We start from the raw sequence: 24,695 nt of genomic DNA on the forward strand, positions 1-24,695 counted from the left end.
GGTTATTATGACTAAATGTTACAATGAACATGGGTGTGCAAATATCATTTAAGAGCCTGTTTTCAATTCTTTTAAAACATTAATGATATATTTAAATTGTTCAGGAATCTATTTTCCATAGCAGCTGTAAAATTTTGCATTCCTACCAACAGTGCACATGAGTTTCAACTTCTCCACATCCTCACCAAAACTTTCTTTTCTTTTTTTTTTTTAATGGTGGCCATCCTCACAGGTGTGAGGCAGTATATTGTGTGTTTCTGATCTGCATTTTCCTGATGTCTGATGACGTTGAACATCTTTTCATATCCTTGCTGTTCATTTGTGTATCTTCTTTGAAGAAATGCCTATTTGAGTCCTGCATCAATTTTTGAACTGAATTATGATGTTGATTAATATCCAGAATATATTAATATATATATTAATATTCTGGATATTAAAAACTTTTCAAATATATAGTTTGCAAATATTTTCTCCCATTCTGTAGGTTCTTTCCACTCTGTTGTTTCCTTTGCTTTGCAGAAGTTTTTAAGTTGAACAAACAATATGGTTTACGTTGGACAATTTTATTTCTGGGAGTCTGGAATTTGGTGTGTGCTAGGCCGACACGGTACTGGCCCCCAATATATCTCTTAGGCAATGAGTCTGTGACTAGATTCCCATGATTGTCGCTATGCTAGAGGATAAGTGTTTGTATGACTCCCCTGAGACAATGACTCTTGGAGGCTTGCCTGACTTTCCTGTTCGCTGACATGTGTATCCTTTCCCAGTGATAAAACTTGGCTGTGAGCATGATTATTTACTGAGAACTGTAAGTCCTTCTAGGAAACCACCAAACATAGGGATGCTCCAAAACATGGCACACATCAAAATTGTATGCTGCTTAGCAGGATATAATGAGAAGAGTAGAGCCTCACTTCTGTTTCTTATGATTGTAAGGTGAATCTAATCATGCAATGATAACATTGGAGCTATTCTATAAAATAATGAACCTATGGGTCTCAAGAGAGTTACGATCATTAAAGTCAAGAAAAGACTAAAAAACTTTACCAAATTTACTACAGAGACATGAAAACTTAAAAGTAATTTGTGATTCTGGAATAGATCTTGCTTTTATAAGAAATTAATGAACTAGGTTATGATACTAGAATCAGACCTGAATAACAGTTGAATGTCTATTACTTTCCTGATTTGAATGAACATGTAGAAAAACTTCTTTGTTGGTAGGAAAAACCTACTAAAGTATCCAGGGTCATGGACCACAATATCAGTAACATAGTTTTAAATGGTGTATTTAGGCTGAGGGGGGGAAAAGCATTCCTAGTATTATTCATACAGCTTTTCTCTAAGTTTGAGAATGCTCCAAAATAAAAAGCAAAGTAACAATGATAGTGATGGTTACATTCCTTGACACCAAAACCAGCTTTTATGATACACTAGAAGAACATACAATATCCTACCGCAGAATAGCAGAAACTTGGATGGAGTGCAAGACACACTTTCTCCAGAGGGAGACAAAAGTCTACAAATAATCAAAAAAGTTTCAAACATTTTATGTGTACTAGTTTTTGATTTTTCATGCAATCATTAACTATACAAAATCACCTGAGGTTACAGAGTTTATAACCAAAGCAATGACTGGGTAGAATATCATTTATCTAATAATACACAAGGAGCCTTAACTGTTGTGACAACATTAAAAATTTTACTCAATGCAAAATTTCAAAGATCACTTTCATCTAGAAAAGCCCATCTCCAACACCCATGGCCAAAGAATCACTAAAACATCCAAGTCACAAACTTACCGTTTATGTGCTTCCTGCTTGCTGCGACACTCTTCACAGTAATATTTGTATTCACTGCACAGAGTTTCTGTGTTGCTAAAGCCCCTGTATAAAATTCAAAATACATTTATTTTGTGAATACCAGAAAAATCATAAATTTGTTTAAAAATATTTTAAACAAAAATCAATAAATTTCAAAATGAATAATTTTACACATACCTTAAACAATGAGTAATTGATGTGTTTTGTTCCACGTCAACAGAAAGGTCTAAAAAATCTTCATCTTTGCTGCTTATCTGTAAAAATAGGCAATTATCTTTGATTTCTTAAAATATTAGGAAATCCCGGGTTCCCAGTTGACAGAATTAAAGCATCCTATTAATCACATGAAATTATTCTTTTTCTTTAAGTTCAAAAGCAAACTACTTGATTTGGATTTTCCAAAAGGTCAATGAATATATAACCCTTGTCACCTGTATAGATAAAAATACCAAAGTAAACATGTGACTGATTCTCTTAGTACCAAAGGATAATATGCTAGAAAATTTCATTACTTTCCAAAATCCTAGTGTTATTTCAAAGCATGGAACAAATTATACTACATATAATCTTTCTTTAAAAACAGGCTGAGACTGAATCAGAATGCTTGACAAAGGACATGTTAACTGCAGTGTTTTTTTAAGAAAATAAATTTAGTCCAAAAGATCAAATTACAATCTTCATTTATAATCTACCTTTATTTCTGCCAAAACTCTAATACAAGTTTTGTTTTATGAGTGAAGCATCTTATAAAGTTACTCTTACCTATTTGAATGAAAACAGGAAGAACTTGAGATAAATTTCACTATCTTTTCCCTTAAGTCTAATCCCCAAGTGAGCATATCAGAGACATGCCTGAGACATGAGCCTTAACTGCTGCCTCTCATCCATACTGACTATACATTCAGTTGATTAAAGGTTTTCTTGTTTTAAAAAAGCATCAATGTAGGCTGGGGTTACAGCTCAGTGGTAGAGCACTTGCCTTGTACATGTGAGGCACTGGGTTAGATCCTCAGCATCACATAAAAATAAACAAGTGAAGTAAAGATATTGTGTCTATCTTTTAAAAATCTTTTTTTAAAAAAGCATCAATGTTACAAGCTCAGTATCATGACGTTGTGATTAGAGGGCTGTACACATGATATAGTTAGACAGCAGTAAACAGGGTACTGTGTATACTGTATTAATATATAGTTTAAGGGAATTTCAAGAGTGGTTTTTATTCTACTTAATTTCTACATTAAGCTAATCTTGAAACCTAAACTCTCACATAAAATACTATTCCACTATAACAACACAAAGAGAATAATACTGTAATTGATTTGAATCTCAAAAAGAAAAAAAAAAACAGTGAAAAAGAAAGGGGAAGAAAGAATTCAAAAACAGTAAGGGAACATGATATATTTAAGGAAAAATAATTAGCCCAAATTAATAGGAAACTCAAAGGCGACAAGGGATAATACAGCACAGGAGACTAAAGCCACTTCAGACAGGGATTTATGTCTAGGCTAAAAAGAAATATTAAAAAGCCTGGATTTAAGAAATTTGTTTCTCAGAATGAGGTTCTCAGATATTGCCTCAGGGGTCTGAATTTTAAATGTTTACTTTTAGGATAACATAAAAACTGACAAACTGCTCTGGATCATCTAGGAATATCTGAGTTCTATGTTTGTGGCTATGATTATGTTGGTTCCAGCTAGTCATCAAGCAAGGCATTATTTCACTTTTACAAGTGGTTGTAGAGAGAAACCTGATAGCTGCTGGGCTAATATAATGTGTCTTAATGTCATATCCAGTTATTAGGAGATACCAGCCCCAAACTCAGGGAAGACACAGTGATCTCCATGATCTCCATCTGAGACTGAGCTTGTGATTTATTAGCACATATGGCAATTAAAAATAAACAGTCCAATGCAGCATTAAAAGCAACCCACAATGAAACCCTCAGCAACACCTAGAGAAAAAATGGAAAAAGAAAAGCCAAGAATTGAGACTGAGAAGGAACCTTCATAGAACAAAGAATATCAGAAGATAGAGTTACAGAAGACAGTCTGCTCCCCACTGAAACATTAACAGCCACATTAGTAAAATACATGTACTAGCTCCTCCAGAAAGCCATCTCTTACCTTCCAAACATTTTCTATTCCCATAGTACATTTGGTCTACCATTTTCTGACTTACAGGGCATCTTGTGCTTACTTTTACCATAACACTGTGCAGGAACTATTTATTATTGGCCGGTCTTCAGTATATTACAAGCATCTTGATATCAGAGATTTAATGTCTTAATCATCTTCTTATTCATCTTCTTATTCACTACTTATAGTCTACCTGGCATAGTTAGATCTTAAATATTTGTTCAATACTGAACAAAGAAATGATAGTCACTCTTCAGGGGTCCTGGATTCTATCCCTCTATTTTAGTTTGACAGAGACATGGCACTATGATCAATTACTGAATCTGTACAATGATGAATTTTAATTATGAGGAAATATTCTCAATTGATGCTTAATTCTTGTAAAATGATCTGCAAATATATACTGCAGGCTACAGAAGGACTTAGTGAAGAATGGACAAAAAGATCAGTATCTATCCCTTACAAGTCACATTAGTAGTTAAGCTCTTTGAACGAGAAGGGTTGGTATAACTTTCTCCTTCAAAAATGTTGCATCTCTAACCCCTCCCATTCCTACACTACAAAACATACTTTTAAGGGCATTGGCAGTATCCCAAAGGCATACAGAGGGCCCCAAATATACCTTGCTAGCCTTGTCCATTACTGCATGTATTAACATGCTAAGCAAATTCAACTATTTTGCTTCTCTGAACAATACTGAATGATACATATTCTGACATCTTCTAACACAAATCAAATTACATTAAAATAAACATCAAGATACTTCCAAATTTCCAGATTACACCTATTATTCCAATAAAATACTATCCTAATGACTGACACTATGCTTCTCAAAGCTTGAAATTCAGTTATAGGAACATTTCTTCTTACAAAACACACCTAAAAACTCCTGCTAAAGTAACTAGAGTCCATGCAGATGAGTATTTAGCCCAATTCCTGACACTGAACACTGTCCAGCTGTCATTACCACAATTAACTGACGCCTGCAGCATGAAAACCAGCTTATACCAGAGATCCTTACTCTAACCCAAAATATCTTCAGAGACTACTATTAATGTATTCAAACACTCAGGCACACCTCCTACACTTGGCTTGAATGAGGTTGACCACTACGACTTTATTTAGGAAAGGGAATTTTATTTGTTAGTATTGTGTCCTTCATTAATTAAAATTACATTATAGACAATAATCATTAATTAGATAATGCTTTATTTAAAGAGTCTGATCTGTCATTCCACAGTTGAGAAACTGGATGACAAGTTTAAGAACAAAATGAGATGCTGGGTTATCTGATCTGATCAATCTTTAAGCTTCATCTTTACAAAGTATCCAACAAAAGGGATACTTCCCCTCCTTAAGTGTACAAAATATGCTTCAATTTTTCTCCCAATAATACAGTATACATAATTACAGGAAAAGGAAAAACAACATACAGCCATATGCCACATAATATCTTGATCAACAACTGACTATACGCAGAATGGTGGTCCCATCAGATTATAACAGAACTGAAAATTTTCTATTGCCTAATGATGTCATAGCCATCTTACTGTGATACAACACAATATTCATGTATTTGTGATGATGCTAGTTGTCAACAAACCTACTGTGATGTCAGCTGTTTTAGAAACAGTACAGAACACTTGATGGTGGTTTTGTTACTATTTTATGTATTTACTATAGTCGTCATCACTATGCAGAGTATTTTCTTTCCACAGGAAAAGGTTATTGTAAAAAGTATGCTTTGTGGGCTGGGGTTGTGGCTCAGTGGCAGAGCGCTCGCCTAGCATGTGTGAGGCCCTGGGTTCCATCCTCAGCACCACATAAAAATAAGTAAATAAAGGTATTGTTTCCAACTACAACTAAAAAATAACATTTTTTTAAAAAAAGTATGCTTTATTACACTGGCAGCAGCCTCATACACCATGTGTTTACCATATCTCTTGAGGTCATGTCAAATAATTGACTGATGGTATCTAGTTTGTGTAAGTACCCTCTAGGATGTTCTACAATGACAAAGTCACCTAATGCCACTATTATGGTTTGGATATGAGGTGTCTCCCAATAAGCTCATGTGATAGACAATGTAGGAATGCTCAGACATGAAACGATTAGATTATGAGTGGTAACCTAATCACTAGAGATGCTTACTCTAACCCAAAACATCTTCACAGACTACTATTAATGTATTCAAATACTGAAGCACACCTACCCATTTGATGGGTAATAATTTGAATGGATTACTGGGTGGTAACTGTACGCAGGTGGGACATGGCTGGAAGAAGTAGGTTACTGGGGACATGTCCTTACAGATCATATTTTGTCTCCTCCCTTTCTCTCCCTCTTTCTCTGTGTTTTCCAGCTGTCATGAGCTGAGTTCCTTTCCTTTTACCCCCTTCTACCATGATGTTCTGTCTCACCTCAGACCTAGAGCAATGGAGTTGGCCAATCATGGACTGAACCTCTGAAATCATGGACCCAAAATAAAATTTCTACTCCTCCAAGTTTTCTTGTCAAGCATGTTGGTCATAGTAACGCAAAGCTGATTAACACAGTGCTTTTCTCAGAATGTATATCATTAAGAGATGGATAACTCTACCCCCCTGACCTATTAGGTTTCCAATGGCTTTCAAATTAAGACAATTTCCACAACATGGTTCTTCTGACCTCCTAAACTGAAACAAAATCAAACACTTCAGACTGCAAGTATTCTCCTATCATCTCAGGTATTCACTGTTAATAAGCAGCATTACATAAAAGCAGATTCCTGTACAATTAAAAGTACATCTTTAACATTACATTATACCTAAGAATTTTAGCTTTTAAGTTTATCTTCTATACTCTCATCCTCAAAGAACTTTTAACATAAAGAATTAAATGTTTTTTCCATACAAAATTTAATGATATACTTACAGTTTCACAAGTAAGACATCTGGTTTCATTAGTTAATGTTCCCTGAAAAATCTCATGTACCCACGTTGGGTCTGGTGTGCTGTTATTATTTTCACTATCAATATTACCATTAGGTAAACGACCATTTTGTTTTTCCTGCTTTCTCTCTTCTTGTAAAATATCAGCAATTGTATTTAGTAGGTAATTTAAGAATTCATGGGCATCTTGCTGCATGTAGTTGTCAAAAAGCTCTAAAAATATAAATGGAATTAGAGAATTATTTCAGAATTAATACCTTCATAACAAATTTTAAAACAGTAATTTTATCAGAACTAAAAGGACAAATGTGTAATATTATCTGTAATGTACAAGAAAACAAAACTCTTGCATCTAAAAATTATGACTGGATTAGAGGAAAATAAAGATGAAAATTGTTTTTAAAAAAATACTGATCCATGAGAAAAGGATAAAACCTATTCTCACACATTTGCACAGTAGATAATGGAAAGATAAGAATCAATTATTCTATAAGGTAAGCTTTAAAGTAGAAGCTAGACAACCATTTGCCAAGAATAAGCCAACTGCTTAAGAGCCACAGTTTATTAAATGTAAATTTACTGAAGCCAGCATGGTAGTGCATGCCTGAAATCCCAGCAACTCAGAAGGCTGAAGCAGGAGATAACAAGTTAGAGGCCAGCCTCAGTAAGTTAGCAAGGCCCTCAGCAACCAAGACTCTGACTCAAAATTAAAACACAAAAATAAAAAGGATTGGGGATGTAGCTTAATGGTAAAGTGCCCGTGAGTTCTATCTCCAGTAAAAAATAATTGATTAATTAACTAATTATTTGATTACTGGGCCATATACCCAGAGTTTGATTTAGTAGGTGAGGGGTGAAGCCCAGAACTTGGGAGCTTTTGAAAGCTCCTCTGGGTAACACTGCTATGAAGTCAGGTTTTGATGTCATATTAGGAATTATCTATTTAAACCAGATCATCTCTAGAGTGTCCTCCAACTGTGAGATTTTATAATTTCATGAATGTTCCCTGTACTTATAAAAATGAGGACATAAAATGGAAACACTGACAGTGCTAATATCAAGCACTGGGCTTTGACATGACACAACCCTATCATAGAACTCTGTAAGAACTTCAGAGGCAGTATCTCGTTTGATCCTCTTAACAACAATATGATATTGTTAGTAACCTTATTTTTCAGTTAGAAATTGAGATCAGAAAGAGTAAAGTTACACTACCAGGAAAGGCAGAGCACAAGATTCACATCAGGCAGCCTGACTCCACCAGGCAACATATGTGTACTAATGAACAGTGTGAACCTAACTTAACTAAACAAGAACACCTATGCATTATTAAATGAATTGCATTGAAACAAAATTACCTATTTAGGAAATTTTTAGATCTTCAATGAACACAGTAAGTTCCAGAAGGACTAAAATTATACTGTTTAAATGAATGCACATATAATTTAGAAGAAAAATTAGGGAAAGTCAAAGCAAAGAGAAGTAAAAATTACATTTTAAAAGAGCTACAGATATGACTGCACAAAATTAAGTTCTATGCATTAGAAATCATTTTAGAAATTTAAAAAAAATGAAACCTGAAAATTATGAAAATCTTCCATAATGCAATAGAAAACAATTTCTCATACCAAAGAAAACTAAAAAGGGCTTAAAATCAATGATTTGTACAAGATTCAAAAGGTCAGGAAACATGAGAAAATGTTCAACCTTTGCCTATCCTGCCTATAAAATAAGGACACCATCTTCCTTTGCAAAATTACCGTATAAATGAGAACAAGTAAAAAGTTATTAATTAGAGAGGTATATTTAAAATAAGTAAATAATAATTTTAATCTTGATATCAAAAAGACTTTAAAAATACCAATTTAAGGTGCAGATGCTAGGGCAACACTATTTGGAGTGGTACTGTAGTTCTTGCAGTTCTATCTCTACATATATCTACATCGTAGGTAATTTACTGAACCTCCCTAAGCCACAGTTTCTCATCCAAAAACTGGGGCTAATAATAGTACCTACCTCACACGGCTGTTATGACGATTAAAAGTGCTTAGAACACAACACTGTAAGTATTCAAAGGTCATGAGCAATTGCTATTATTATTGCTGATGATACTGAACAGATCTAAGACACAGAAAGACCAGCTACATAAAAATTAAGTGCTTCTGCATGGCAAAGACAACATAAATGAAGACAAGCGAAAACTAGGGAAAAGATAGGCAATTCAGAATAGAAATACAAATGCCCAAATAATATATGACAAGTAGTTGAGAGATAAAAATTAAAACAAATCATTTTCCCCATCACTTTGACAAAATAAAAAGTAACTTACTAAAATGACTTACTGTTCAAAGCTGGCTTGAATGAGGAGAAATGAACATTCTCACCCACTACTACTGCGGCTGTCACTTAATATAGCATATTTTAAAGGGCAGTTTTAATTAATGCTTTTAACAGAATGCAACCTAGTTCTCCTAGATAGTAGTGCCAAGTAAATATCTGTGCATGTATCAACATATCTTAAATGTTAACAACAGAATGGTTTTAATTATGGTATAATTTGGTTAGGAAATACTAAGAAATGGTTAAAAAGAAAGTAGTTCCATAGATGGGCACAGTAACACAAGCCTACAATCCTAGCAATTCAGAAGGCTGAGCAGAAGATTGCCAAAATCAAGACCAACCCCAGCACCTTAGCAAGACCCTATCTCAAAAAATAAGAAGTGATGTAGCTCAGTGGGAAAGTGCCCCTGAATTCAATCTTCAGTAACAAAAAGAGGGAGAAAGGGAGGGGAAGGGAGGGAAGTAGGGAGAGAGATGGAAGGATGGGTGGGTGGGTAGGTTGGTTGGTTCATTCTATATGAATTAATATGGCAAAATTTCTAAGATATTAAGTAAAACAAAGATGCTGAAAATGTGTAAGAGACCTCCCCATTTATGCAAAATAACCAACCAAAAGACTTCACAAAATTTAACTATCACTATTTGGAGACAACATATATATATTCACACACATTTTTTAAAGTGCATTAAAAAAGGGTTGTTAAGATCAAATTTTCTTTTTTCTTTTCCTTTTTTTTAGGGGGCGGGGCTTCTTCCCACATGATAGGCAAGCACTCTTTCACTGAGCTACAACCCCAGACCAGGACCAAGTTATTTCTAAGGAAGAGGAAACTTAGGAGTTGGGAGAGAGGGGTAGAGCATCCACAGGAACTTCTATTTTGCTGTACAGAGATTTTACTAAAAGAATGTATGCATCTATTATTTGCATATGCACCAATAAACAAGGGCTTTTTGTACAAAATGTCCACTTTCCTGCTCAACATCACTGCCTGTTGCACATTCTTCATATCCAGTTACTTCCTACGCTTTCTCAATTTTAAAAAATCATTCCTACATCTGTCTAGTCTGCACCATTTCTTTTATGATCTATCTGGTTCAAGTCAGGTCCCCTTATTCAATTTCACTGTGAAAGAATAAAAGTGTGATTCATGGATCCTACCAAAGATTTTTCCCTAACAAACATCTCCTACATTGCATGGTAAAATCCACATAAACTTTTCTTGTTTATTATTTCATTACATTTACATACCCAAAATTCATGCCGCAAATTCTGCTCTCAAATCAAACACCCTAACAATATAATTGGAGCCACACTTAATTTCCCTGCTATAAGCTTAGCATTAAGGATTCCATTAGCCTTAAACAAATTCCCTGTTACCTTTAGCCTATGAATTCAGCCCATGTGGACTTAATATTTATTTGATCTTGAATCTGGTATACTATGTGTCCACTGGTTTTTTCCCATGAGAGATAGTAAATCCAAAGCTCTGTGCTACCATTCTCCAATCCCAGCTCACAGCAAAAGCCATTGTAGCTACCACGGCCAACACTGTGAGGCAGGTTGTTAGCTCGGCAAACCTTCTTGGTGGTCCATTCTACCTGTTTGAAGCCAATCTGTCAGGCTTAGAACCTTCAGATGGTTCCACCATGAAAAGGTCTAGACCAAAGTTCAGAAAATGGAATACAATCAACTTTAACCTTGTTTCTCAATGCAATAAGTCTCCCTTCCTGAAAATAATAAATCCTTCAATCCTCAATCTCAATCTCCTATCCACTACTATACTAATTTACTTATTACACCCTATTTTCTTCCTCATCCTTGGGATTTTCTTCATTCTCAACACTTTCTGCTGCTTCTAGGAACCACATTCTAAACCTTCTTGAACCTTTCTAGCTCTCTGCTACCATTTCAAAATTGTTCCACTTCTGCCATCAATGAACAGCGTACAAGATCTGGCCATATTGTGACCCTTGGTCCTCTTTTCTTTGAGGCCATCTGCCTGCCAACCCACCCACCATCTACTGAGGGCCTAATTTCCAGTAATCCTGATGCCCTAAACTTAAGGCAGCTTCCTTAAGTACACCTTCATCTTTCCGTCATAAAGACCAACATATAATCGTGCTAGAGTTGATAAAGGATTTAAGAAAAGTAAAACTAAACTGAAAGTCATGGAAGAATCCAGAGATAATGAGGGAGGACTAGTAAAAGACTTTATGAAAGCACTCCTGGGGCCCCTAGTTTGAATTGGTGATGATTAATTCACTACATTATAATAATATCCTAGCTCAATGTCATAATCTAAAACAGCTTAATTTTTCTGTTAAAAAATCATTTTAGCATACATATGTGTTTTTTAAAAAATAAATGCCTTTTTGGGGGAGAGGGTATAGTAAAAGGTACAGATGTTTCTTGTTCTGGGGTTTTACCCTGGTGTGTATGTGTGTGTGTGTGTGGGGGGGGTTAGGAGGGTGTTCCTTTGCTCTAGAACAATGACTTCATATCCACAGAAATACCTCAGCTGACTTGAAATCTCTGGAAATGAGATGCAAAGTAAATCAGAAAATTTTCTTTAAACTTCTGTTGAGGTGATTCTAAGTAATTTACAGTCCTTTTATGTAAACATAGTCAATATAATAGAATATTGCAATGCCTGAAAGCAGACATGATAGCTTTACAAGTACTAGGACAATATAAAAATCAAAATATCAATATGATGACTTTGTAACAACCCCTGTCAATGGTATTATGTTTAATTTTTTCTTATGGTTGGCTCTCTACTCTAAAGAGCATAATGGGAAAGATGGATTTTAAAATTGCTTTGGTAAATTAAACCAATTCACTCATTCATTCCCTCATTCAACAAGTATTTAGTAAGCACCTACTATGTGCCAGGAACTGGATTATATGCTGAGAAAACAATGGTGAACAAAAACAAATGGGTTCCCTTCGTCATGGAACTGACAGTCTATTAGGAGAGACAGACAATTTCATTATTAAATAAATGTATAATTATAAACCATTTATAATCCTGATACAGCTCCAACATTAATGCAAAAGAATAAATTAAGTCACTGCCTAAAAATAGATTTTTTTTCATAATTCTGAAATAACTATAGCTTCTATTACACAATACTCTATAAATCATAAAAAATTGGGGGGGTAAAGAACTTATTGAAATACATACAATAAATTATTTACTCAAATCTATTTTATAGGTGTTATTTATAAATGACTAATATTTCCTCATTTGAGGAAGACCAAGACATATGTGTGTGTTTGCATGTGTGATGTAACCCATATGATCTGTACCCCTCCTACAGAGATACAGCTCCGAAACATACATGTGCAGATTCCTTAAGAACTAGAATCATTTTTATCTCATGCACTGGTATATACCTAGCACTTACCATAGTACTTGCCATGTATTAAGATGTGCTTGACAATTTTTGAATGAACAAATGAATAAACAATAGGAGTTGACAGTTAAGATGATATGAGACAAGCATATTTGACATATTTGACCCAAAACAACAATTTGAACTACATGTATTGCCAAAAATTAGTGTGTAGGGGCACACAGCTATAAATTCCAATTGATATGATTCTGAAGCCCACTTTAAATAACTCTAAATTAAATGTCCAGCTGGCAATCAACTCTAGCTAACACAATTAGATCACCACCTGTGTTTTTCTTTCTTCCAAAATAACAGCAGAGCCTATAGAAGTACTCTAAACAGATGACTTTAATACAGTAGCCTCTGGCTAGACTTCCTGTTTCTGCTATCACACTGCTCATGCCCACCCTTTCCCATCTGGAGGGATCTTCTCCTGATGCAAATCAGGACGTTATCACTCACCTGTTCAGAACTGTTAATGGCTTCCCATGTCTTTCAAAATAAAACCCTAGCTCTAAGTCTCTGCCCTTCTCTCTCATTGCATCTTTATCCTACTCCAGTCACACCACGCTAACTGTCAAGCCATCCTTTACTACACTTTCTGTTCTTTCTAAAGATAACATTTTTATTTTAGATCTTCAAATGGCTTTTTTCTTACTTCAAATCCCAATGTCACCTATAAGAGGTGACAACTTTCACAACCACACACTTCTATATAGACCACTCCCTCCTTCTCCACACCCTTTCCCTGCTTTATTTTTCTAACAATGACACACTATATAACATCACTGTTGATTTCCTCCACACTAGACTGTCAGTTCCCTGATGGCTTATTTCTATATCGGTAATGCAGAGACAGTGCCTGGCACACAACAGAAAATGGATATGTAATAATTAATCAATCAACTAGTACCATCCCATCATCCAAGATGGTACAGTTGTGAAGCTAGTGTTTCACACAGAATGGAAGAATACTGTTCAACAGTTTCTTATGCTGCATTAAAACTTTTTAAACAAAATTCATTAATGAACAGAAATTACAATTGTTTCTTTCCAAAGGATATCAAAGGTTTTTTTAACACAGTATGGAAGGAAATAATGATTTACGAAAAACTATCCAACAGTCGGCTGGTGTTAAATAATAAAATAGATAACATTTTTACAGATTGAAATATAATATGAAAGGAAAGACACAATGGAGAATATATTAAATCCTCTTTGATTTGTACGCACTTCTCTATACAATTTCAGGGAAAAAGTTCAAAAGCCAAAAAAATAATATATTTCAAAACATATTTACAAATGCTAGCAATATATAGTAACAAAAATACTTTTCTACTAAATATTATTTCTGAAATTAAGGGAAAAAACTCATGAGAAGATGGGCTTGGAATAAATTAATATTTATTCTAGAATTAGTTTCACTCAAAAAATTTAAGCAATCTATTGTATTATGTTCATTCTGTCTAAATACAAAAAAAAAAAAACACTTTTGGAAAAGAATATTTTGGAAAAAATGTTCCATTATTTATTAGAATAAACTTGAGGAACAAGGAACACTTACATCAGTATTGAGGTTCCTCAAAAGACTAGGAATGGAACTACTATATGCCCAGCTATACCACTCCTCAATATTTATCCTAAAGAGTTAAAGTCAGCATATTATAGCAATACATGCATCCCCAAGTTTATAGCAGTACAATTCACAATAGCCAGGGTATAGAACCAGCTACGTGTCTGTCAACAGATGAATAAAGAAATGTAGCATGTATACACAATGAAGTTTTATTCAGCCATAAAAGAGACAAAATAAGTCAGATTCTGAAAGTCGAGGGTTGTATATGTTTTTTTCTCATATGTGAAAGCTAGAGGGAGGATATAGAGAAAAAAGAGGGCAGGGGAAGGAATCTCATGAAAATAGAAGGGAGGATCAGTAGAGTAGAGGAAGGGGACAGGGCAAGAGAGGAGGGAAGGAAAAGGGGAGATCCTGGGGAATAAAACTGGACCAAATTAAGTTTTGTGCATACAGGAATATTCCACAATGAATCTCACTATTATAAGGCACCAATAAAAAATTTAAGAACCAATAAACACTATAAAAACATTTTGAGGGGCTGAGATTGTGGCTCAGCGGTAGAGTGCTCATCTAGCACATGTGAGGCCTTGGATTCAATCCTCAGCACCACATAAGAAAAATAAATAAACAAAATAAAGGTATTGTGTCCAACTACTTCTAAAAAATATAAATTTTTTAAAAAAAAACATTTTGAAAAGAAAATATAAAATCCTAAGTATATAACTGCATAGAATTCAAAACACAGTAACTTGAGGGGATGAATATAAAGCTCAGTTACAGAATACTTGCCTAGCATTGGCAAGATTCTGGTTTCAATATCCAGCACAGGGCCCGGGGAAACACACACATGACACAGTAACTTGAACTCTGTATTTAGCACGAGTAAGTCTAACTTAAAACAAAGAAGGAGGGAAAAAAAAACTATACATTTAAAAAGCATATCCAGTAGATTAATAAGTATGGGCTAGAAAAATATTCTATTAAATGAAAAGGAAAATAACATGTATTCTGTTTAAGTTACAAACTTCTGATATTGAACATTTCTAAATTACTAAGAGTCACCGAGATGTCAAGTTCAACTTATATGCACAATAATTTTCAGGATAAATTCTTTAAAGGTTCATATCTCATACAAACATAGACAAAAAGACTAGGACTGGAATTGCTCAATCACATTCCAAAAGGTTGCTTTTGGCTTTCTTGAAAACAAGATACTACTATAGATCTGTATGTAATCTAAGAAAGTAAACATATTTTCTCTTCATTACAGAAAAAGATGTGGTTTCATGAGCAATAATCAATTGTTATATATTTGCACAGGGTGTATGTGTAAATGTACAAATCTTTAATGCATATCAGAATAAAGCCTATATAATAAGCCTATAATAGTCTATAGATATGTCATATTTCAGGGTCTTGTATTTCATGGCACCAGATATGATTCAGGCTTATCTCAATCCACATGATAATGATCAGTAAAGCTGATTATTTTAAGGGCAAGATTACACATCAATGTATTTAATAATCAATCTTAAACACATCTCATACTTCTGTGGATATTTTTCTAATGATATCAAACAATTCAATCTAATAATATGACTTTATTTTTACATGACTTAAATACCTACATCAAACAAAACCCAGATTTCCAAATTATCTAAATTCCATTTGAATTTTTGAGGCAACATACCAGGAGATAGAATACTAGGCTTATTAGGAATAAGGTGAAAACTAGATATGTTACTTATTAACTCTTTATGACCTGGGACAAACTGATTCACTTCTCTGAGCCTTAGTTAAAAACTCATGTATATAATAAAGTGAATCTCACCATCGTGTATACATATGCAAGACTGAGGTCCTAACTAGAATACAATGTATTCCATGTTCATATAAGTAAACTAAAATATTCTACTGCCATATAAAACTAAAAAGAATTTTTAAAAAATACAAATGCTTAATATTTGGAAAAAATGCAAAAAAGCAGGATTAAGTAAATAAAAATTGCTACAATCTCAAAATAAAAAATACCTCATGGAAAATAAGGCAATATCTAAGCTAAAGGCTTGTAAAAATCAAAGGTGAAGCTTACTCAGTAAATGTTTTCAAAAGTGAGGAAGGATTAAAACTTAACCAGAAGTTCTCAGTTCTTATTTTCTCTCCTTTCCCTGACTTCTGGCAAGTTTTTGGCTTCTGTACTTTTCCCCCTTGGCTACAGTGGGAAAATAATGTATTAAAATTACTGAATAGATCACATGAGTTAATGATACGCAAGTACTATGCACACAAAAAATCACAATCCTACTGGAAAAAAACTTCATTCTCGATAGAAAAGCCAAGTAGGCAGAAAAGATAAAGTATCCTGACATATGAAATTTTATATTTATATAACACACTTTCAAATGCCAAGTACACCTCATATTAATTACTGTGAAATTATTTCTTCCATTAAACTAGTACCTCCTTAAAGACAGGATATCACCTCTGTTTCCTCAATGGCAATATATTGTCAGGCATAAAGATGATGCTCAATAAACACGTGGGTTAAGATATGCTATATTTAGCCTTCCTGTTATATAAGCAATAATATAGAGAAGTAGAAGAATTACCATTTTCTTTCCGTAATCTTGTTATGAACTTCTTCGGAGGTATTACTCCAACCTTTTTCTTCTGAGTGGCTATGCTATGGAAGAGATCTGCTAAGCAAGTAAGAAGGTTCTCCTTCTTCCTAGGCTGACTCTTGTATGCTAGAACTTTTTCCCGAAATGGCCGACAAAAATAAAGTGCTTGAAGAACTGAATTGCAGTAGCAGGTATTCCCAAACTAGAACGAGGAAAAAAAAAAAAAGTTAAATTTAGGGCAATGCATTTCAAGAGAAAGAATTTTTCTATGATTAGTTAGAACAAAAGGGGAAGAAAGGGAACTTAAAATCCACATAAAAATATCTGAAAACATAGAAATAATTATTTGGCAAATTAGCCATTTTAATATTAAATAGATGCTTTGGGCATCGACTTCAGGTTAAAAGTGAAATAAAATATATGCAATAAACTTGGACTCTATGAAAACTGATTTAAAACACTATATAGTTATGAACAAATATTAGGGCATAGGACTCTAATTTTTCCTTAAATTCCCATTGTTATAATGGCATACTAAACATTTTATATATTATACATTTTAAATAACTCATAAAAATTCTTTAAGAACAACACAAAAAATAAGACTTTTCTATTAAGTTCTGAGGCACAACCAAAATAAATACATTAAGCAAAAACATAAAACAAAAATTAACAAGATCCCTTGAAATGTTGAAAAGTCATCAACTGGCAATCTAACAACCACTAAAAAGTCAGATTGCATGATTCTTGCTTTATAAGCATCAGTTAAAACCTGAACTATGGATCTATCTAAGGGGAGTATGTCTCTACATCTTACTGAACTTTAATTTCCTCCTCTTTAAAAATGCAGGGAGGGTTAACCCCACCTTATAAAGTAAAGCATAGCCTGATAAGTATTTATTACCCTTATTTTTCGTATTAAGAGACATTGGTTCCAAAAATCAGTTAATAGAATACTCAAAAGTCAATTAATGAGGACTTGAGGAACACTTTAAAACTGGAACAAAATAATTCTCAAATAATTTCTACAGAGTGAGATCACAGATAAAGTTAAAAAAAATAGACAACAAGATGGGGATGTAGCTCGGTGGTAGAGTGTTTATGTACAAAAAGCTTACTAGGTACCCCTATTTAAAAAAAAGAAAGAAAGAAACCATATCAGAGGGGAAAAAAAGAGGAGGGCCCACACAGTAGTGCATACAAGTAATCCCAGCAGCTTGGGAGGCCCTAAGCAATTTAGCAAGACCCTGTCTCAAAGGAGGAAGGGAGGAGGGCCACTGACTCAGTGGTTGAGTATCCTGGGTTCAGTCCCTAGTACAAAATGGGAGGGGTGGGCCTCTTAAAATTGAAAATAAGCAGTAACAATGTAGAAAAATGAATTCTAATGTCATGTAACTAACTAGAACAAATTAAAAAAATAAAAAAGAGAAAACAAGCAGTAATATAAGAAACCAAAAGATATCATCTAAGAATAAAAAGAACCACAAAGAAATCTATTGATACCATCATTTGGAAATTAAAATACATATAGAATAAAGTAAGCAAGAAATTATGTTTATACCCTTAGGAGCCAAACATTCTAATATAAAAGAAAAAAAGATACTGTAATAACAATCAGAGAAGTGAAAGGCCTGTAAATTTAAATTGGAAATATCTATATAAACTCATGCACACGTGTGAATGTGTACGTAGTGTGCATGTGTGCTTTCAAACTCTATCCAATGGAAGGACAGGCAGGGAAGCAGTGAGCTTCCCCTTCACCCAGACTGTGATCTCTGAATACTTTTTCCTACTTAAAGGAACCAGGATGCCTTGGAGTATGGCTGGATGGTATCTAAGACAAGAAATACACAATGTACAGGATTAGCCTGGGATCTATTTGTATGAATATAAGAATTAACTTTCACTCAAAAGAAATTACTGAAATGGATCCAGGAATTTAAAATGCCATTATAAAGAAAAAAGGAATAAACCCTCATTAGTATCCATTAGAGGCTACAAACTATCATATGCAATAGAAACATCCAAGTTTTACTTTGCCTTTTTTATAAGAACCACATTTCAGGGGCACTAAATAATTAATGAAAGAAATCTCATTTATAGGATTATTCCAACAAATAAAATGAGAAGAAATGGTTATAAATAATGGAGTAGGCAACAATTATCAACAGATGCTAACTAAAAGTATTAGGCTAAAGGTTGATGGGGATCCTTAAAACAGAGGGATCAACCCCCAATGCATTTCAGCATAAATGGCAGTGAATAAGTAATTTATTGTAACTTGTGATAAACCTCCTATGAAATACTCTTTACCGTAAAAAAAAAACTAAACTTAAATCAAGTTTCTCTAAATATCTTATAAATTAGTATTATAATTTAGATAATGGAGGAACAAGCTAGACAATACCACAAAGAAGGAGTAGGCCAAGTTTTAAAATGTTGGATAGTTCCAGGACAAATGATCAGGTTTCTGCACAAATCAGTTATGACAAAGAAAAAGGCTGGGAAGAACTCAAGACACATCACATTCAAATCACAACAGTTACACACAGAATTTACCCAGATCCTGGAACTGGGGGGTTGTAGGTCAGTGGTAGAGCGCTTGCCTAGCACATTTGAGGCCCTGGGTTCTATCCTTAGCACCACATAAAAATAAATCAATGAAATAAAGGTATTGTGTCTATTTAAAAGAAAAAGGAGGAAGAGGGGGAGAGGGATTCACCCAGATCCTGACCTGAACAAATCACCTATAAAAAGTTAGCTGGACCCTGTCTCAAAATAAAAAACAAAAATAAAAAGGGCTGCGGATGTGGCTCAGTGTTAAGCATCCCTGGTACCAAAAAATGAAATAAAATAAAAATAAAAAAATTACCTGTAGACAAGAGAAGACATTGGAATGTGTACACTAATACTAGATGACCTTGAGATAATCTTGATATGAGAATGAGAGGGTTACAATTTTAAAGCATCCCTATCAGTTGGAAGAGCATAATTTAAAAAAAATCTTATGCCCAAAATGACATAAATGACTAGGATTCTTCTTCTTGAAGGTTTGGGGGAAATAACTGGAAGAGAATAAAGAAATTAGCCAAATACTGGTAAGCATTAAAGCTAAATTGATGGGTTTATATGGGGATTCACATTACTCACCGCCTTTTGTTTCTAAAAAATGATTTTAAGTGGTTTGTTTTGTTTTTAAATAAGCAATGCTACATGAATTTGCGTGTCATCCTTCAGCAGGGGCCATGCTAATCTTCTCTGTCTCGTTCCAATTTTAGTGTAAGTGCTGCCGAAGTAGGCGAGCACTAAGTGTTTAATCTTTGAGGTAGACTGTATCATCGTGTGTCAAATTCATAGCAAATGTAAGATACAACTAGTCTAAATTCAGAGGGAAGATGGAAACTAGGCACAGCCAATAATTCCATGGGAAAAAAACCTCAAAAGCATCTCCAATGACCTCCTGTCTGAACACGTTTTCTTCCACATATATTAAACCAATAGACCTCTCTACCCCAGTAAGAAGTACAGTATTAATAGAAATCTCAAATGAAAGCAGGACTTACTGACATTTTTGAAAACACTTGGGAGAGCATGACCTCTCCAGATGAGAATGAGACCCAATGAGAATGTGTGACTTCACATTCACACTGCTAGTCAAAACAAAGTTTGGGGTAAAATTGGGGGTTCATAACCCACTTCAATCTAATGTATGAAATATGATATGTCAAGAGCTTTGTAATGTTGTGAACAACCAATAAAAAAATAAATAAATAAAAAATAAATTAAAAAAAATAAAATGGAAAACAAAACAAAACAAAACAAAAAAAACAAAGCACTGGTTTCAGAGAGAGATGCTGTAAAGGGTTTCTAGAGAAAGGTTAAAAGAAGTGTGTGATCCTAACTTACTGATATTGGTGATCAGGTAACTCCGGATTACTTCAATAAAGCTTCCCCAGTGACTAAGCATAGCTACAATAGAATCTATACTCATAGGGCTGGGTTGTGGCTCAGTGGTAGAGCACTTGCCTGGCATGTGTGAGGCACAGGGTTCGATTCTCAGCACCACATAAATAAATAAAGATCCACTGTCAACTAAAACAATTTTTTAAAAAAGAATCTATGCTTATAAAAGTTAATTTACCATTTTCCATTTTATAGTATAAGCTCATCTGAAAATTTTTAGCATTTACATTATAAACCTAAGGAATCTAATGACCAACAAACTTTGGTTCTGTCTTAAAAGATAGAATTTCCATAATCTGGGCATCTTTATTAAAGAAAAGGAAATAGGGAAATCTAACATTAACTCCTATAGTAGGTAGATAAAAACAAAAGATATCAACTCAAAGTTATATCAGAACTATTATGATAGTGAAGAATGATCTACCCATAAAATATAAGCAACAAGTGGGGAAAGAAAAAATTAAAAGGAATCTCTATTTTGTACAGATTAATGAAGTCAGCCTTGCACTACTGTCCATACAACCTGCTGATCTGACTATAAAGCAATAGGTAATATTATAATCAATTCCCTTAAGTCCACTACTATAGTCTTCTTTTACTTACTTTAATTAATCCCATTAAAGAAAAAGAATGAAACTACTATTTCTCCAGAATTAGATAACTTTCGGTCTTTTTAATAATTTTGAAACTTGTTTAATTGCCTTGCTTTTTAATATTAATTTTCATTCAAGTTCCTGAAAACTAAAAATCTTTCAAATGTATAGCTTTTGTGCAAAAGGTATAGAATGATTTTCTTTCTACTCATTTCTAAACAAGACATAGCTTTAGAATTGAAACCTATCCTTTGTTATCTCAGCTGGTTTGAAGAACAAAGATGTAGCCACGTTTAAAATCAGAGGAAGTAAATTGTAAAAGCTGCCACTCTTCTCAAGTTCTAGGCATTTCATCTTTCTTCCTTTTCTTTTCTTTTTTGATCTTTTTAAGGTGGACAGGGTGCCTGGGACTGAACCCAGAGTCTTGCATATGCTAAGCATATGCTATACCACTAAGCTACATCCTCAGCTTCTGACTACTGATTTTTCAATTGATGAGTGAATACAATCTCATCCTTTCAAATTGCCTTTTCCAAATCTTAAAAATTACACCACCACAAATATTTTTATCATATCTCCACCAGAAAGATTATTTGAGCTCATATCCCTAATACAATGTATTTATTTATAAAATATTTATGTACTACTATACTACGTATGTTTAAATATAAGAGTATAATTAAGATTAAATCAGCTGGGTGTGATGGTACATGCTGTAATCCCAGTGTCAGCAATGGCGAGGCGCTAAGCAACTCAATGAGACCCTGTCTCTAAATAAAATAGAAATAAAAGGGCTGGGGATGTGGCTCAGTGGTCGAGTGGCCATGAGTTCAATCCTGGGTACCTATATATATATATATATATGACATTTAAAGTTTTATCTTAAATTTATTATTTAAAAAAATTATTTCTACTAATTAACATTTAAATGAGAGTAATCAAACTGAGATGTTTGTTTGTAAACCATGGGTTTTAGATTTTAAAACAGTGGTCTGATTAGTAAAACTTAAGCTATCATTTGTAGATGAAAACAAACATTAGAAACTTAATAATTTTCTTCCTACACCCAATGGTTCATCTTACTTCACTTAGAGACAACCAATTTAAACATCATGTTAACAGTATGACCTTTAAAAACTATTATAGGAACCACTTTTTTTGCACTTTTGAAGAAGTGCAACTTCTTCCACTGTCCCCAAGCTGGACCCCAACCCACCACTCTCAATTCACCCAAGTGGACCAAACTTGAGCAGCTGATCCAAAATTAGGCTTTCAGTATGCTCAAGAACAACTCCTCACCCCATACTCATTCTGCTGCCCCATGCTTTCTTGTGGAAACTGACTTCTCCATGCAAATTCCGTCAGGCTGTTCATCACAAGCCCTTTCACAGACCCTGCAACAGATGTGACATTTCAATCTAGTCAGACAGAATACTTGGACAAGAAATCCATCACTGAGTTTGATACAGGTACTCTCTGTGATCTCTGACAACCTAAATCTTAAGTAGGCTATGGCTGTGGAGAGAAACTAGATGAGAATAAACTCAATGCCCCCCCAAAAAAAAAAAAAAAGAAATCAAGAGACATTTCCTTCATCAACTTTATAACCACAAATAGAAAACTTCATTTTATTTCTCTATCTCCTCCATAATGAACCCTGCTCCAACAAGTGACTAGGAGGAATTCAAGTTAAATGGCCTTTTATAACATGGTCTGGGAAGAAAATCAAAAGACCCTCTGGGAGGGAGGAGGACATTCCATAGGAGCCTCACAAAACAATTTACTGAGACCAACACACATACACATACACATACACAGATACATATACATATATATTGGGACCTAGTTGGATGAGAATATTATAATAAAGAACTATACAGTAAAACAATGAAAGAAGGGTATTCAAATAGTTCAAATCACTCTGCCAACTATACTAAAACACAGTCATGTGCTGCTTAACACAGAGGATATATTCTGCAAAGGGCACTGCCAGGTGATTCTGTCACTATGCAAGCACCAAAGAACATACTTAACACAGACCCTGATGGTGCAGGTCAATCATCTGATGTTGCCTCTTGATGCAATCAAGAGACAAAGTAAACAAAATGTACGAGACTGCTGCCAGCAAAATCCAGCATACTATTTTACTGTCAACTTTTTTGTTTAAGTAGGATTACATCCTAAAATTATGACTAAAAGTGTAGTAGTACATAAACCAGTTAACAGTCAACTTATTTTTAATATCAAGTATTATATTTTCCACATAGTGGGTTACATTTTTATGCTGTTAGCAGTGCAGCCAATAAGTTGGTTAAAACCAGTATCACCATGGATGGGTAAGCAATGTACTGCATTATATCACAGATGTAGCTAGGTAGGCAATAGAATTTTTTAGCTGCATTATAATCTCCTGGGACTAATTTCATAAATAACATCCATCCTTGACCTGTATGCTGTTCATTCTTGACCAAAATATCATACAGCATGTCTGCAAGTACTAACCAGATACAAGGAGGCAATCTGACTTATCAGATTAAAGCAATGTTTTCAAAAACTTTAGAGAACTATATAAACAACTGGCATGTAAGGGGGATGTTTCACAGCCAGAAAAGGTTCCTTTGCCTATCCAAAGGTCCTTAAGCCAAACTACTATTTCTATTCTCTGACTTCCAATAATATTAGAAATATTAATGAATATTTGAATATATTAATAGAAAACAGATAAGCAGTGAGTGGTGCACGCCTGTAATCCCAGCAGCTCAGGAGGCTAGGAAGGGGGATCAAAAGTATAAAGCCAGCCTCAGCAACACAGTGAGGCCCTAAGTAACACAGTGAGACCCTGTCTCTATATAAAATATTTTTTAAAAGGTCGGGGGGCTAGGGATGTGGTTCAGTGCCCCTGGGTTCAATCCCCAGTACCAAAAAACTTAGATAAACCAATAGAAAACTACACTCTATGTATGACATAAATAATAGTAATAGATATAGGAACTACTACTCATTAAGAATTAGCTGGAGAAAATAATTAGCTGCCATAAAAGTTATTATCTGTGAAAATATTCCTCCCAGATAAAAACACATGCAATTGAAACTAAAGGAAAACAGGTTGTCATTAATGCTCATAGTAACACTATTTAATTTTATGCTAAGTCAGTTGAACTATAACTATCTTTTCTTCTCTCCACTAAAAACCAAACAAAACAAAACTGCCCAAATGCATGCTCCCAAAGTTCCCAAAGGCAATGCTTTTGAGTGATCCTACCACTCACTGGCTAAAAAAAAGGGATATAATCAGGCAAATTTAACACCACCTTTCTG

General features: G+C 34.2%; 1 protein-coding gene across 5 annotated transcripts in view; it reads right to left on the reverse strand.

The window, feature by feature from the left end:
- Positions 1-24,695, reverse strand: part of USP12 (ubiquitin specific peptidase 12) — a 92,101-nt gene that overhangs the window by 10,062 nt on the left and 57,344 nt on the right. For 2 of the 5 annotated variants that reach the window (XM_081307379.1, XM_081307378.1), the window contains 4 exons: positions 16,810-17,023; positions 6,872-7,101; positions 2,001-2,077; positions 1,803-1,886 (listed from right to left, as the gene is read on the reverse strand). In XM_081307379.1, the coding sequence (XP_081163505.1) occupies positions 1,803-1,886; positions 2,001-2,077; positions 6,872-7,101; positions 16,810-17,023 (605 nt within the window). Of the gene's footprint in view, positions 1-1,802; positions 1,887-2,000; positions 2,078-6,871; positions 7,102-12,111; positions 12,195-16,809; positions 17,024-24,695 lie in introns of those variants that run through there. The other 3 variants (XM_081307380.1, XM_081307382.1, XM_081307381.1) reach the window with 2 other exon arrangements.

The sequence above is a fragment of the Spermophilus citellus genome (assembly GCF_964194105.1).
Source record: "Spermophilus citellus genome assembly, chromosome: 1".
In the NCBI taxonomy this organism is placed as follows: Eukaryota; Metazoa; Chordata; class Mammalia; order Rodentia; family Sciuridae; genus Spermophilus; species Spermophilus citellus.